The sequence below is a fragment of the Limulus polyphemus genome, unplaced genomic scaffold (genome assembly GCF_000517525.1).
Source record: "Limulus polyphemus unplaced genomic scaffold, Limulus_polyphemus-2.1.2 Scaffold954, whole genome shotgun sequence".
In the NCBI taxonomy this organism is placed as follows: Eukaryota; Metazoa; Arthropoda; class Merostomata; order Xiphosura; family Limulidae; genus Limulus; species Limulus polyphemus.
The window spans coordinates 129,405-144,526 of NW_013666564.1; the positions used below are offsets into that span (position 1 = coordinate 129,405).

Consider the following 15,122-nt stretch of genomic DNA (forward strand, 5'->3'; position numbering starts at 1 on the left):
CATTACGTGTTACCAGCGTCACGTAACTTCCGCTGTCGTAACAGTATAGTACCTATCTCATTAGTTATAATTTGGGCATAAAACGTTTACTGATAAAGCCAAAATTATAGTTGGCCTTATCAAGAGGTAGAATAATATATTTCTTTTGTATTTTACTGATTTTAACTTTAAGTTGAAATAAATGTTAAATCTATTTACTTAAACTAATAAAAGTTAATTTTCTTTAATTCAATTAATAACATCATATCCCCATTCTAAAAACAAACTTATAGGATAATGTGTAGAATAATTAAGTTTCAAAATATAATAATCTACATTTTTCTTTATCGAATTTAGAATATCGACTTTCTTACATTTTATACCTATTCTGTATTTAACACCTTTTTCTATGATTTTCCTTAAAGAATTGTCTTTAATTATATCAAAATTTCCAGTAATAATATGCCTTTGAAATAATCTGTTAAAGAATTTGAGTCACTCACATGGTAAATTCTTCACATTATTAATATCTAAATTATTTAAAAAGTCTTTATAATTATATATAAGCGGTATATCTAATATTAACATATTAGTACACAAATTGATTTTCAATTGGTTCGAGGGAAAGATTTTAAATATTTAAATTATTTTATAATAAATATAAAAAAGATATTTATACAAATTTGAAAATGGTGATTTAAACAGATTTGTTATGTACAATAAGATAATTTCTAAAATTGGAATTGATTGGAATTACTTATTGAACATTTCATATCTTGTATAAGTAGATTAATGTAGTGGTAGTTATATAACCTTCCCTATATAAGACCTGCTACTGTGTGGATCTTTTTAGAACCATTGAAGATCCAGATAGTAGTATGGAAGATATACTAATAATATTTAATTATATATATATTTAATATATATATATAATAGTAATACCTTAACATCTTGGTATTTATGTCCAAACATCATACTGGAGGCTGGAATTCTCACTTCAAGGACAATTTTGCTGTCTTCCTCATTGATGTAACATATTCTATTATTTCTTGCTGCTTTTTATTTTTGTGTTTCTAATTTTTCTTCTTCTTGTGAGCAACCACCTTCCCACATCTAAATGCAGACAGCGAAAGTTGATAAAAATGTGGGACGTTGTGGACTAGAGCGCCCACATGTGCTCGATTTTTTTCTTAATCATGTGAGGCCAGCGAAGTTGAGGTTAAACTGGATAGACAATGTAACCCCAACGTAATTTGGGTCTTACTTCCGCCAGTACATCTAAAAACTAGGGCACATTGCATGATAACCCACCTTATGATTTGTGCCCCAGTGTTGGATGTTTGTACTGTGGCTGTGATTTTTTTTCTCTCTCTCATGAATTTACATATAATTGTATTTTATCTAAGGTTTGGATATGCTGCGTAAGATTATCTCTATCCTTCCTTATGATATATTATCTTCTTTAATTTTTAGGTTTTTTAAATACACACACACATATACCACTGGGCAAGCCACCAATGGTCTTGTGGAAACACCCCACCTGTACAGTGAGCATTATATTGAACAGTAAACAGTGTGGGTTTGAAGCAGAGCATGTCTGACCAGGCAACACCAGCCAAAAGAGTGGAATTCCCTATACCAGTCGTTAAAACTAGGGTTGCTGAAAAGAAAACATAAATGAAATGAAGTGATGAGACTTACTCCAGTCAAAAGAAAACAGAGGAAGATACAGCCAGATCATGCAGAAAATGAGCAATGAAGGTATTGGGATTAGTCCACATTCCAACTGGACGGCGAAAGTGACAGGCCAAAGCTTTGACAAATATGATGAGAAGAAATGTTGTGGAGACGGTGACCTTCCATGGACAAGTCTAAACACGTCAATCTAACGAGTAAATGAACCCAACTAGTTAATCTGACAGGGAATAGATTATGGGAAATGGAAGGGTTCCAGGGATTTAAAGGTCGGGAACTTGAACCCCAAAGGAGGCAGGATGTGCCACATAACACCATAAGGAGCGAACTAGACAAAGAAGCCGATTAGAATTGGAATGGGGGTACTGGTGAGAGATGGAATTTAAGGAAATGGATGTGATAACTAAACAGCCTTCATGGGCAGCATGAATCTGAGGGAGGAAGGACTGGTTGGGATATAGTATGACAGAAGAGGAATGGTAGAGGAAGCAGGTAACATTGAAGGCAGAAATATCTGATCGACGACATCCGCAAGCAAGAATGAGAAGAAAAAAGGTCTTGAGGGAGAGATGGTAGATGAAGACAAAGGTTCAAAGGGAGGATGGAAAGGCATAAAGGACCAAACAAAGATTCCAATCAGGCAAATCAAAGGAACGTGGAGGACTCATGACTCGAAAGGGGAAGAAAAAGGAGGGAAATGACAGGGGAAGACAAAACCAGAGGAAACCTGAAGAAATAGGTGTTCAACAAGGCTGCCCAATAGCTAGACACGGTCGAAGTGGACAAGCCTTTGTCAAACAATTAGGTGAAGAATAGGGAAATATGAGGAATAGAAGGGTGGGAAGGATGGACATCACATCAAGGGGACCAAAGGCAGATGATATACCATCAGCTGTGGTAATTGGACATGGAAGAAGGTCAAATGGATTGGAAAAGGATAAATGCAACATGTGGAGTCAGTCCCTATGCTGAGACAATGGACGTGACAAAAGCCATGCATGAAGACAGTGTATGGTGACATATGGATGAATAATATCCGACGGAGGTGGACAAAATAGGGATCAAGACAGAAGTAAGGGCAGGGGAAGTTGTACAAGGTTGGAATAGTGGGAATTATGGTTGCACCAGCCAAGATGGAGCCTCCAGTAGGACGAGACACTAAGTGGCTTGGAATAAGGATAGAACTCTATTGACAGAATACGACCACCCCAGAGTTAGCAGTTAAGGAACAGAAGACCAAACGGAAGATTGGTATTCATGTGAGTGGCAAAGGCATATATGAGGTGTTGCTAGCTGAGAACACACCCACCTAAAGACCTGTGGATCAAGGGACCACTCTGTGCTGAGAATCTTGTTGGAAGAAGATAATCAATTCAGGGAGGCAGGAAATTGGCAAGCTATGACCACAATGAGATGACTGTGGATCTGAAAGCACAAATACTTAGTATTGGTACCCCTTGGTTCTGTGATCACTGTGAAGATGTCGGAATGTACCATACCCCCCCCCCCCCCAACGGAGAGGAAGGAAGTGGGATAAAGATTGATGAACTGCCAAAGGCTCGAGAAAGGTGATACAGAGAGAAGACTCCTTGATTGACCAGAGATAGGAAATCTTCTGGGAGTCGAGGTAAGCCCACATCCCCAAAGAGATGGAACATCTTGAACTGTAAGAAAAGTGAGGCGAGGGACGTGTGAAGTACTTGCACCAAACCCGAAGATGAAGAGGAGAAGGCTGGGCACGATTGAGGTCGAAAAGAAGAAACCCCCAAATGAACAAGGCATTGAGAGGGGGTAAGAATAGACTTCCCCACTGTCATCAGGAAACCCACCTGTGCTGCTTCCTGTAGGAGCAGAGGAGTGTGGTCCCTGGACTGTGAATGGGAGGAAGCAAATATAAGCCAGTCATCCATAGAAAGAAGAGTGCCAAGACTCATAGAGTGAAGATATTTGGCAAGAGTTTGTACCCCCCCTGACAAAACATTTAAAGAGCTGAGGCTAGTCAGAACAGTAGGGCCCTGAGCTGGAAAACTTGACTTAGAGCAAAAATTTACTATCGACGAAGTGGGCACTGTGGGGAAGAACTCCGAATTGTAGATTACGAGAAAAAGGTTTCGAGCGTCACGAACGTAGGAAAAGGAGCCAAAGCCAAGCTCAGCTCTATGAACGGGAAAGAAACAAACATGTCAGCAATGTAACAAAGCAAAACATTTAAATCTGACACTGACGAAAATAATAATAAAGCAATAGTTAACAATTAAGAAAAAATATATTCAAACAGAACAATGAATCATATATTACTAGTAGTAATGATATGTAATAAATACGAACGTGCAAACAGATTAAAATTACCCAGAAAACACGTTAACGCTCAATTTCTAACTTATAATTACTCTAAGTTAACCTAGACGACAAAGGACACTTAAGTCCAATACTAACGAAAATTAGGATGATAAAGCACATAGTTAACATTGACGAAAAACAAATTACTTAAATATAACAACGAATTAGATGTTACTTGTAGTGATAGCACAGGGAGCTAGCTGCCCTAATATAGGTGGCGCAATAGTATTAGTAGAAAGTAGTCACATGATATGTACATGTTCAGAAATGGCGCGAAATTGATGAGGTATATAGACTGATGCACTGATCGCGAAATGTTTTTAGGAAGCAAGACTGTATTGGAATAATCAAGTTAATTTTATAAATGTAAACTAATTATACTTTTTTTTTTTCCTTACTAAAGAACCTAGTTTATATTGTATATTACTCTCCAAAGAGCCATTTAATTTACGTTTACTTGGATTTAGGAATACTTACAATGTACTGTTTTTCCCCTCTTATGAGACGGCATGAAATGTTTTAAGCCAGACAGCATATAACATTATAAGTCTTACAGTAAAACTAACACAAGATATTCTTTTAGCTCAGACACATTTAGTTTTATATGAGAACATTCAAAATAAACTAAATTTACTTAACTTTTTAAAGCCAAGTGGGCGTTCCAAGCGTCTCCTTGGCTGAAACTAATCCAAACCATGTTATTAATCACGAAATTAAAAAAAAACGCAATTTTATAAGGTATAGTGATTATTATTAGAAAACCATGAAAATAATTCCGTCAGAAAGCGCAAAAAATTATGGGTTTAAAGAGTTAATTGTATTTACATTTTCACAGTTATACAACAATCCAAAGATACTCCACCAAAAAAAGCTTTTAATGCGCAACAAACCACAAGCAGTAATGGATAAGGTGTTTTAATAAGTTATGACAAACAAATTAAACAGTTATATTTCATTCTAATCCTTAAAAAGATGTATTTGTCACATTAAAAAAGGATGTTAAGTGTGACTATTAAGCTTCTGAAGTGTTGAATCACTCAAGTAAAAATACTGTATAAAGCTCACAAATCAATAAATTGAAGCTTAAATTATACATAATAACCATTACAAAATTCAATACAGCAAAATAGATCCTGTATGTATAAGTAGCTTGTTATCAACTAGTTGAAGAGTCTAGTATAAGAGATGCTTTTCTTGACAAGACTATTACATCTATACTTAAATATTATTAAATAAACATCTATAGTTTTGCACAAAATAAATTTTATGATAGCTTTGGAACAAAAGTTGTTAGAAATGAAAAAAAAAAGTTTGATTTGAATCAGTTGTAATAACCAATCACCTTTGCCTGTTTGTGTGAAGTATTTTTCTGTATGAATTAGCATTATGCTAATGTTACCATAAAATTACTTAACACACAATGTATATACCTACAGTGAGCTCTGTGAATGTTACTATAAAAACATTATATGTGTCATGTCTTCAAAAACAGAAAAATGACAGAAATCACAATCAGTAATAATTTTCCACATCATTTACAATATAATTCTTGCTTGTTGGTACATGCAGGTTTAGGTTAAAGTAGTTCATGTGCTTCTGTAACAGGTGACAAACAAACAGTACATTGTTTTCAATGTAGACAAACTAAGAAAAAGAGGGACACTTATGATTTACACATATACCAAAACAAATTTCCATTTACTATTACTGAGAGTAGTCTTCAGTGACTGAGCTTAAGAAGCATGTTCCAATGTAAACCTTACCAATAACCGATTGAAGTTGGTAAATCAGAAAATGTTTAATTTGAAAATATTGAGTAATACCTTATACAATTAAATACATATTTTAATAAACTTAGATGAAAAAGAATGAATGAATTTAACACCAATGGTTATACAAGATTGAAGATTTCCTAATTCTCAGCATTTCTTTTGGTTACCTTCTCGCTTCAATAACATTAATTTTTTATGAATACAATGACAAAAAGTATATACGAGTACAGCATATCAGTATCAAATGTAATCCACAAATTTTGTATTGTTGTATAAAGAAACTACACAGAAGATTTGCACATATATAAATATATTTCTAAATCTATGTTTCAACAACACTAACATCAAGACACTCTTATTTCCTTTATTCATTAGTTTGATCCATGTTATGAGTCTTGAATATTTGTTCAGTTGTTATACACTCATAACTACCATTCTTCATTTGTTTCTTTTCCATTTTCTTACATACAACAAATGGATTTTAAAAATAAGTTTTTATACAACTTGATAGGTAATATACTAGTCCATTATTTCTTAAATACCATACAAATTCATAAATACCACACTTCATTTTAAAAGTATGTTTTATAAGAGTTGACAGAGTAAGATAATACACTAGTTCATTATTTTTTCTAATAATTTAGCATATGTAAGTACTTTTTTTGGACAGAGAATATAATTTTTTTTCTCTGTAAATTGGAGAAACAATAAGAAAAAACATACAAAATAAAATGCAATTATATGAGTACTAGGAATTTGATGAAATCACGTCACAAAACAAATACATCAAACAATTGTACTTCTTATGCCATAACTACAATTCCCTTTTAACTTATTCAAAGGTATGTGACCCATGACATTACTTTTAGTAATTCAATCATTCTTAGATTTACCTCAAAATCTGTACCACTAAAATAAGATATATTACAAAATGTTAATATCTAACCTAGAAATGAATTTTTACAGTTTGCCTTTCTTGAAATTACAGCCAGCCTATCAACAATCAATGACATTCTCCCATCATGTACAACTATTAACAGTATAACCAAATGAAACTTGCATAATGGTGCCATATTTCACGTTTCAATACTCTATGTTACAGTTTTATGTTGTAAATATATATAAGTTTAGATTACTCCTGAAAAATTCCACCAAAATTGATATTAGGTTCACTTAACCCTCTCTGTACAGGCCTGGTAATTTTGACCAACCTTACAACCATCTTGAAACCACAATAAATGTTGGTTTAATGTAGCAAGTGTATCTTCATGACATTTGGCAAGCTTTTACAAGTCTTTTATACAAAAACTGAAATTTCTTTAATTAATATTTATCTGTGAATTTATGATGCAGACTAGTATGAGTGCAAGGTGATTTTTCATGTTAAAATTAAACACTTTTTATTCTTACAGTTTTCACATTTCATTTGCTTAACCTCTAGAACCTCCTAAATGAATATCAAAAGTTCTTTTTCTGTAAAGCTTTATATTTTATCTACTCAAATACAACATGGATTCAATCCATTTTATTGACCTGGTAACTTCCACAAAAACAAAAAATATTTAAGTTACCCTATTTTCTATCTAGCATGACTGAAGATTATAATGGTAAATTGCAGTTATTTATCCTTAACAGCCTCAGGATCGTAACATCGTACATTTGTTTTTAACTAATTTTAATGTTTCATCACTATTTGAAACGTGACTAACTACTAAACCTGAGTAACAAAGCTATAATTCAGTTGCCAAGTGTATAGCTCAAGTTACAATAAACAAATTATTTAATTGCATAATGTACAAGCAGCTTACATGCTTACCTTACTGAAAATTATTTTAGTCTTATAAGTTTTTAATTTTAACTACTTTTATAACAATAAATAAAAAAGATACATTAAAAAAAAACAGGAATTTAGTACCTACGTGTGGATCTTATACGTTTTTGCAGTTGAAGTTTCAATAAAACTTAACCCTAATTTTTGCTATGGTTGTTGCTAGTACTTTACTGAATTTTTAAAAAAAATATTCAATACAAAACACAAAATAATAGTACACACAAAGAATACAATAAAATGTTGCTATAATGATTATAAATTTATCTGGCTTTCTACATAAGTTATAATGATTTTAAATAATGCTTTTGACTGCTCATGGTAACATGGCAATGGCAAATGAAATTGTAGGTGGAATGATCCAAAACTTGTCATCACAATGAGCTAACCTTATAAGGAGTTCAGCAAATTAAAATATGTTTTTTGTTTGTATTGATTATAACTACTGTAATAGCAAATGCCACATAGAGTTACTGACATTTTTTGAAAGACAGTATGTAATAGAAGGGGGGTTGCATGTAAGTATGACTTTCTAGTTTATATCTCAATAAAGATGACTGGAGACAATTAAATTAGGTTTTGTCTTAGTAATATCTGTACTATAGATTTGTAATTTGTATTAAAACTCAAAAAGGAGTGGAAATAATATCTAAAATGGACAATTTGGAGTGAAGAAGTGTCACATGGTACAGAGAAGAGATGATTCAGAATATATTCAAATATTTCCTTATGTAATTAAGGAATAAAAACTTAGATAATATGAAAATTTGAATGTAACTGTAAAAAGGCTGTGACATGCTCACTTCCATCTACTCATATCCACAAGGTTTAAATATGGATGAAAATCTTAAATAGCAAACAATTCTTGATATACAAGTCCAATTTTTCAAACGGTGGTATTCTTGCCTGCAGCTACAGTGCAACCAACTGTGCTGTAATAATCCCTTTTAACTATTACATAATTAATGTAAAACTGTTTAATTTTTGACAAAAGCCTTTTTTTGTATTATTTTAATCTGAAAAAAGTACCTTAAAACATTGGATAATTGTAGATATTCTTATTTATTTTGAAATTTACAAATGTTTTGACAAATTATTTTGCTCATTCTACTTTGTACAGATCTTTTCTTATTCTGATTTATACTAGCTTATGATAATATCAATTACCAGAAAGTATTATTGCTGTTATGTCAAAGGTATCAATCACATGATTTACATATCGTGAATAGTATTAACTTTCATATAACTTCAAATCACACTGTATGCATGCAAACTTCTATGTTTCAAAATCACAGCACAGTTTTTACTTAGATCTATGTACTGGTTCACATTGATGCACTTAGCATACTTTTTCGTTAATGAAAGAAGTAACATCTTCAAAACTAAAGCCACAAATTATTGTAAATTGTTGTGATACATAGTAACCTTTGGTAAAAATAAATCTAGAGAAATAATAGTAAGAAAGAGGTGATGATATATATATATATATATATATATTGTTTAATAATTCGTTTACAGCTTAAAGCTTCACTAGTTAACTCAGTTTTTATTGAAAGAAAAAAAATTGCTATGAGTAAATTATGTATCAAATTTAATTATAAGCTGAAAATGGCTATTACTAAGAACGATAACTGTAACAGAAACAATTTTGGCATATTAATCAAGAGATTTTATATTTTGATTAAATATCCATTATAATGGATAGATAACTTTACAAATTATCATCTCATATACCAATATCCATTGTACATAGTATAAATCAGATCAACAAGCTTGACTTTTATTAAACCGTATCTCTAACATCGAATCATTATCTTTATGTGCTCACCAATAATATTTCTTGTACTTTATTTGTTTACATTTTATTGTTTTAGAATTTTTACACACAGCCATCCCTATAATTTTGAACCAACATAGTCAACATTTCCCCACCATCAACTTTTGCACTACTTGTCTGAACAAATAATGGGATTTCACCAACGATCTTGCAGTGCATCCATACCTACAGTGTGTTCTATGTTTTTATAGCAACAGCCCATGAACAACAAACCTATGGATTTAAAGTGTGGGTACACTAACTATTAGGCCACATTCACTGTAATTCAAGTAATTAGAACTTAAGGTGAACATTAAAAGCAGTAAATACAAATTAAACATTGAATTTACAGTTAACATGCAAGTACCAAAAAAATTGATACATGTTAAAAACAAAACAAAAATCTTATGTCATGTGTTTAAGGTGAATGAGGATCACTTAAGTGAAGCTTAAAAGAGCATTATTATTATGGTTTCCATCAAATTTAACTATATTTCTTACTGATCAACCAATCATGTAAACCAACAGTTAAAGCACAGATCCTATGATACACTATAGAAAATTCAAGTAAGAGAAACTGGAAATATTTGATACAGTACCTAAGGGTACTGAGGTAACAATCTACTATAATAAATTTTCAAGACAGCCCAAGTTGTATTATTGTTACCTATTTTGTTCTGAATTATACATATACCAGTTGATCTTTTTAACTTCTATTATTTATGTACCAGCTTGTTATTCTTCCAATTAAAACCAGCTTTCTAATTTACATTCCTTCTCTTCTGAACTGCATAATTAGAATTATTCTTTATATGCCAACCACTAAATTTCCCCGTTGCTGTTAAATCTTAACTTCTTCCTAGTTGTATTCACGGTGCCTATATCATTTCATTTCTTGCACACATTTGCTAATTAATTTGGTTAATCTTTCTTTTAGTACAAGCACTTTTCGTGGTTAAACTGGTAGGAACCTCCACAACAGTTAAGCTCCCTTTTTAAGTCATACTCTTGTTTTATTATAAGGTAATAAACAAATTATTGACTGGTTATAAAGACAACAAATAATCTGTTGCCTGAAATCACCAGTCAATAACTCAAAATTTTAAAGTTTAACATTTCATTTTAAGAATCAATAAGATTTATCTGTATTACTATTATTATTGTAATTAAACAGTTCGTCTTGGTATATGCAATTTCAACCTGTAGGCCTATTTGTCTATATATGTCACCACTGGTAACATGGTTACAAAAAACAGACTATTTTCTAGATAATTACAGTATATATATATATGTATATATGAGAAATAATTAACTTAATTGAAGATTGGACCACAACCTATTCAATAAATCTATCACTGAATATCAGATCACAAAGAAGATTGTGCCTTTTATATACATATAAAATTTGCCTAAAATGCCAATGATATTTCAGATGTTGTTATCCACAGTCACCTTCTGAGCAGTGCAGTATTCCTCAAATACTTTTATAACTCCTTTGCTTATGCTTTTATTGTCCTTTTCTGCAACAAGACAATGCTGCTCTTCATCTGAAACTGAATTCTTATGTCATAATATATGTTCACATCTATTTTGCAGGTTTGAGCAAATTGTTGTAATTAGGCCTAAATTAATTAGTATATGTTCATTTGCAAAGATCTGCTGCAATGCCATGCATGTTTGGCAACAGCTCTAACAACTGAGCAACACTGATGCAATTTATTGCCTAGTTTTTCAAGACAACAATTAAAACGTTTCATATCATGTGATGTGCTCTTGGCCAATCATGGCAAAATAATTCATGCTACATGGGGACAGAATAATTATTTTTACAGTATACTCTTCTATTTATTTTTTTTAATTTGTGGTTTGTAGCCTATCAATTATGAAATTTGATGATTTTGACCTGTATTAAGCACTCCTATATTATTATCTTAAAAAACACAAAATACCAACTTTTGTTTTTTGTAAGTGGCATGTAAATTTTCACATCTTTAGGGATTAAAATAATTTTTTCAACCAAGATGTCATATTGTAAAAAATGACATAGAATATTGGAAAAATTGAAAAAAACAAAAAGCCAAGAGAAACATATATTTCAATCTGAGAATTTTAATAATGAGTGTTTTCAGTATTTACTTTTGTTTTTACTCCAACCAAAAAGAGTTTCTGAAGAAGAAAAAGAACAATAACAACAAAAGAAAAAGCAAGGAACTATTATTTGTAATGTTAATAAAAATTTTGGGCCCGAAAAGAGCAAGTGTGGTGAAATGTTGATGAAACTTAAGTCTTAAAAAACAGAAGACATTATTTAATTCCAAACATTTCATACAACAACAACAACCAAATAAGATACTATATTTTCAACACCCACACAATGAAATGCAATTTTGAATTCTACAGAATAAATACCATCATTCTATATGTTCCTAAAAATGTTTCATGATAATACTCACACTGTATTTTTTCTTTTGTATTATGTTAGTTTTCTTTTTAATGGTGTTTTGCTGCCACTACCAGCTATGAAAATGAAATAACTTGCCAAAATCTTGTAGTTGATGAGTCATCATATTTTCTAACAACTTTTATCAGTAAATGCATTTCAAGCTCAGTTACCTTTTTAATGTAAATGTAAAAAGTAATTACTTGTTGAAATAGTGAAATAGCTGCATTCTATGGATTTAGCAGAAATACAAGACTCAACAAATTAGCCAACAGGGTTTATAAGACACATCACATTAAACTACATCATATAACTGGTAATACACAATTAAGTACTAGTTTAAAAAAAAAAAAGCTTGTGTTATTACACTTCTAAAGATGAATCTTTCCTTTGAGAACAAATTTTCAGAACAAAATTATTCCCAACTGAAAAAATAAAAAGGATTAAAGTCTCACCAATTTACTGCTACTTGTTATCTTATTTTGATTACTTCCAGTTACGTTTGATGCTTTGTTTTAGGATCTCTCTAATTTTGGAAACATACATTTTTATATTATTAAAACTATCTTTATGTACATACACTGCATAACATTCAGAAGACCTTTACTGATGTAGAATAAACTTTTTAAACAATCAGACTGTATGCTAGTTGTTACTTTTACAATTGTTTGATTACATTGATCAATAATGTTTGGTCCATTTCCTCAAAAACAGACTGCTCTCACTTTTTTACAAATAATATATTTAGATGTTCTTTTCAAGTCTTACAACATCAGCTTTCTCACTTTTCATGTTTGTTGAAATGACAACTAAACCAGTGAACACAGAGAACTGCCTCGGTGATTGTCGGATACTGAGAACATTTTAGTTTGGTCACCTTATGAGACATGTAACACACAACCTAGAAGGTCCAATACAGTCATCATGGCAAAAGGCACCACACTTCTGGCACATCACCATTGCTTTTAGATTACAAGCACAGTTTCCTCTTGCTCCATTTGGATCACCAGGGGGCACTCCACTACCTGGAATTCCTCCTCCAATAACCATGCCTGTAGTCATGGTTACTGGAGTTAATGACAGGCCTGTATTTCTTCCTTCCTGACCTCCAGATGGTGCTGTAACACCATTTTTTGGGACTTGAGGTAGGACTACACCTGTAGACATTACAGACATTTGTGTCAGAGCTGGAACAAGAGATACATTTTGACTGGTCATCAAGCCTCTGCTCTCTGGCTGGGGAAGTGTACAAGAAACTAAGTTCTGGGAATCCAAAATCCCAGGTGCTGGAAGAGGTGTACTACATGTAAAAATGGACTTTCCAGAAGCTGCTGAGGAACTTATAGCTGAATGCGGATAAGGAAAGCTGTTAAGGATTATGTGGTTAGTCAGGACACCACCCGTGGTCATTCCGCTGGATTGGATATGATTAGCACTAACCACCACACCAGAATTATGGCAAGTCTTTGAAGTAATGGTCTTTCCAGAAACAACACCAACAGCATGAGAGTCTACACTAGTGGATATCTTAGTATCTTTCAATATGGATAAAGTTGGTGTAATACCATTGCTAGAAATAACAGAGCATGAACTAGGCTTGTTGGTTGAGGGTGAGACATTTGATGTCTGTTTTGGTAACAATTTTTCAACATTCCCAGTAAATGCAGAAGTTTCTGGTAAAGCAGAAACACTGGTTGTCTGAGCATCCTTCTCAATACTGATAGTTGTTTTATAATATTTTGTGTTTGATGGTTCATGAAGTTCTTTACAACTAGAACTCCTTTTTAATGAGTTCTCTCTCTGACTTTCGACCATAATGACGTTATTTTCTGGCACCTGGTTTAAAACTGGAGGTGCCGTGAAAGGTCTTACAGTCTCACTAGATGTTGCTGATGTTGAAAAATTGTGGATACTGTCAGTGCTTTGTGTCACTGAAATACAAGAAATGCTTCTCTTTTTGGTCTCACCTCTGTCAAAACAATCTGAATTTTTGAGTTCACTGATATTGCCTGCTACAAGGACAGGTTGGCATACTACTGGACAATCAGAAGGCTGACTAAAATCACTCTCTCTAAAGTTTAACTCAAACTCCTGTTCATGATCTGTTTCTCCAGGTACACTGTTCAACACATCCTGATCAGAAACTTCCTCATTATCAGTGATAATCAAGTACTCCTCTGGAAATTTTTCATCCCTTGTAATGCACTGTAAATACCAAAAGTGGCTTATTAAACCATTTTACAGATGAACTGATAAAGCATTTTTCATGCACTAGTTAGCTTTTATTGTAGTAGTACATTTTTGCCCAACTTGTATATATATACAATTTCTCAGTACAACAATAAAACTTCAAATCATTTTCTTTTTTACATTATTAATAAATATTTGGCAAAAGTTTATAGTATTATTCAATAAACTAATTTAGAAAGAAAGCCTTTAACTGTGTTTCATGTAAGCGGCTAATGTACTTAAAAACCATTCTAACATTTTTTCATATTTTTATACACTTCGAAGATTACACAATTTATACCTATACTTACATTTTTTATACTGGTCATGAAATATTTTCAAAAGAAATAATTTAACTGAAAGTTAATTCTGTGAAATGAAGTTACTTTATTACTTCAGCTAGAAGTATAGTTTTAAGGCCATACTGGGTAGCATTCTGCATACAAACTCAAATATCTTAAGTGCTGATTTATTTTATAACTACCTAAAAAAAGTATACTAGTATTAACAAACACAAAGATGAGTTTTAGGACAAACTTGAAACTAATTTTGTAAATAATTCAGCAACATTTTTAACATTACCATCAGGCTAATTTAACATGAAAAAAGCAGGAAAGACTTTCAACAGCTTTAGTAATTATATCCATAAAGTATTGGTTACTTTTAAACAAGCTTTGCATAATGAAAACCAATCACTATGCCTTTTAGGAATGTGTAAATGTATTCAATTGCTGAATACTTAAAATTCTGCAAATGTGACAAAATTTTGGATTAAAAGCTATTTCAGATATTACATACTAACAACAAAATGGCATTATATATTTTTGATAGATAACTCTTAAACAGATTTGTTGATAGTAGCACACAACAACAGTAAATGGAGTTTCAAACCACATTTTTCTAGACTAGTTAAGGTGAAGTTTAGAAAAGATCATGCAGAAAGCTTATTTCTCATAATTAGGTTATGCTGGGCTCAAGCTATTAAAAGAAAGCTGCAAAGAAGGCAAGTGTGTAGAATGTAAA

General features: G+C 32.0%; 1 protein-coding gene across 7 annotated transcripts in view; it reads right to left on the minus strand.

Annotated features, from left to right (window-relative positions):
• Nucleotides 1-11,278: 11,278 nt before the first annotated feature.
• LOC106461421 (putative Polycomb group protein ASXL3) overlaps nucleotides 11,279-15,122 on the minus strand; it is a 71,904-nt gene continuing 68,060 nt past the window's right edge. For all 7 annotated transcript variants that reach the window (XM_022388377.1, XM_022388375.1, XM_022388380.1 and 4 more), the window contains one exon: nucleotides 11,279-14,075. In XM_022388377.1, coding sequence (XP_022244085.1) covers nucleotides 12,744-14,075 — 1,332 coding nt within the window. In that variant the 3' untranslated portion in view covers nucleotides 11,279-12,743. The remainder of the gene's footprint in view (nucleotides 14,076-15,122) is intronic.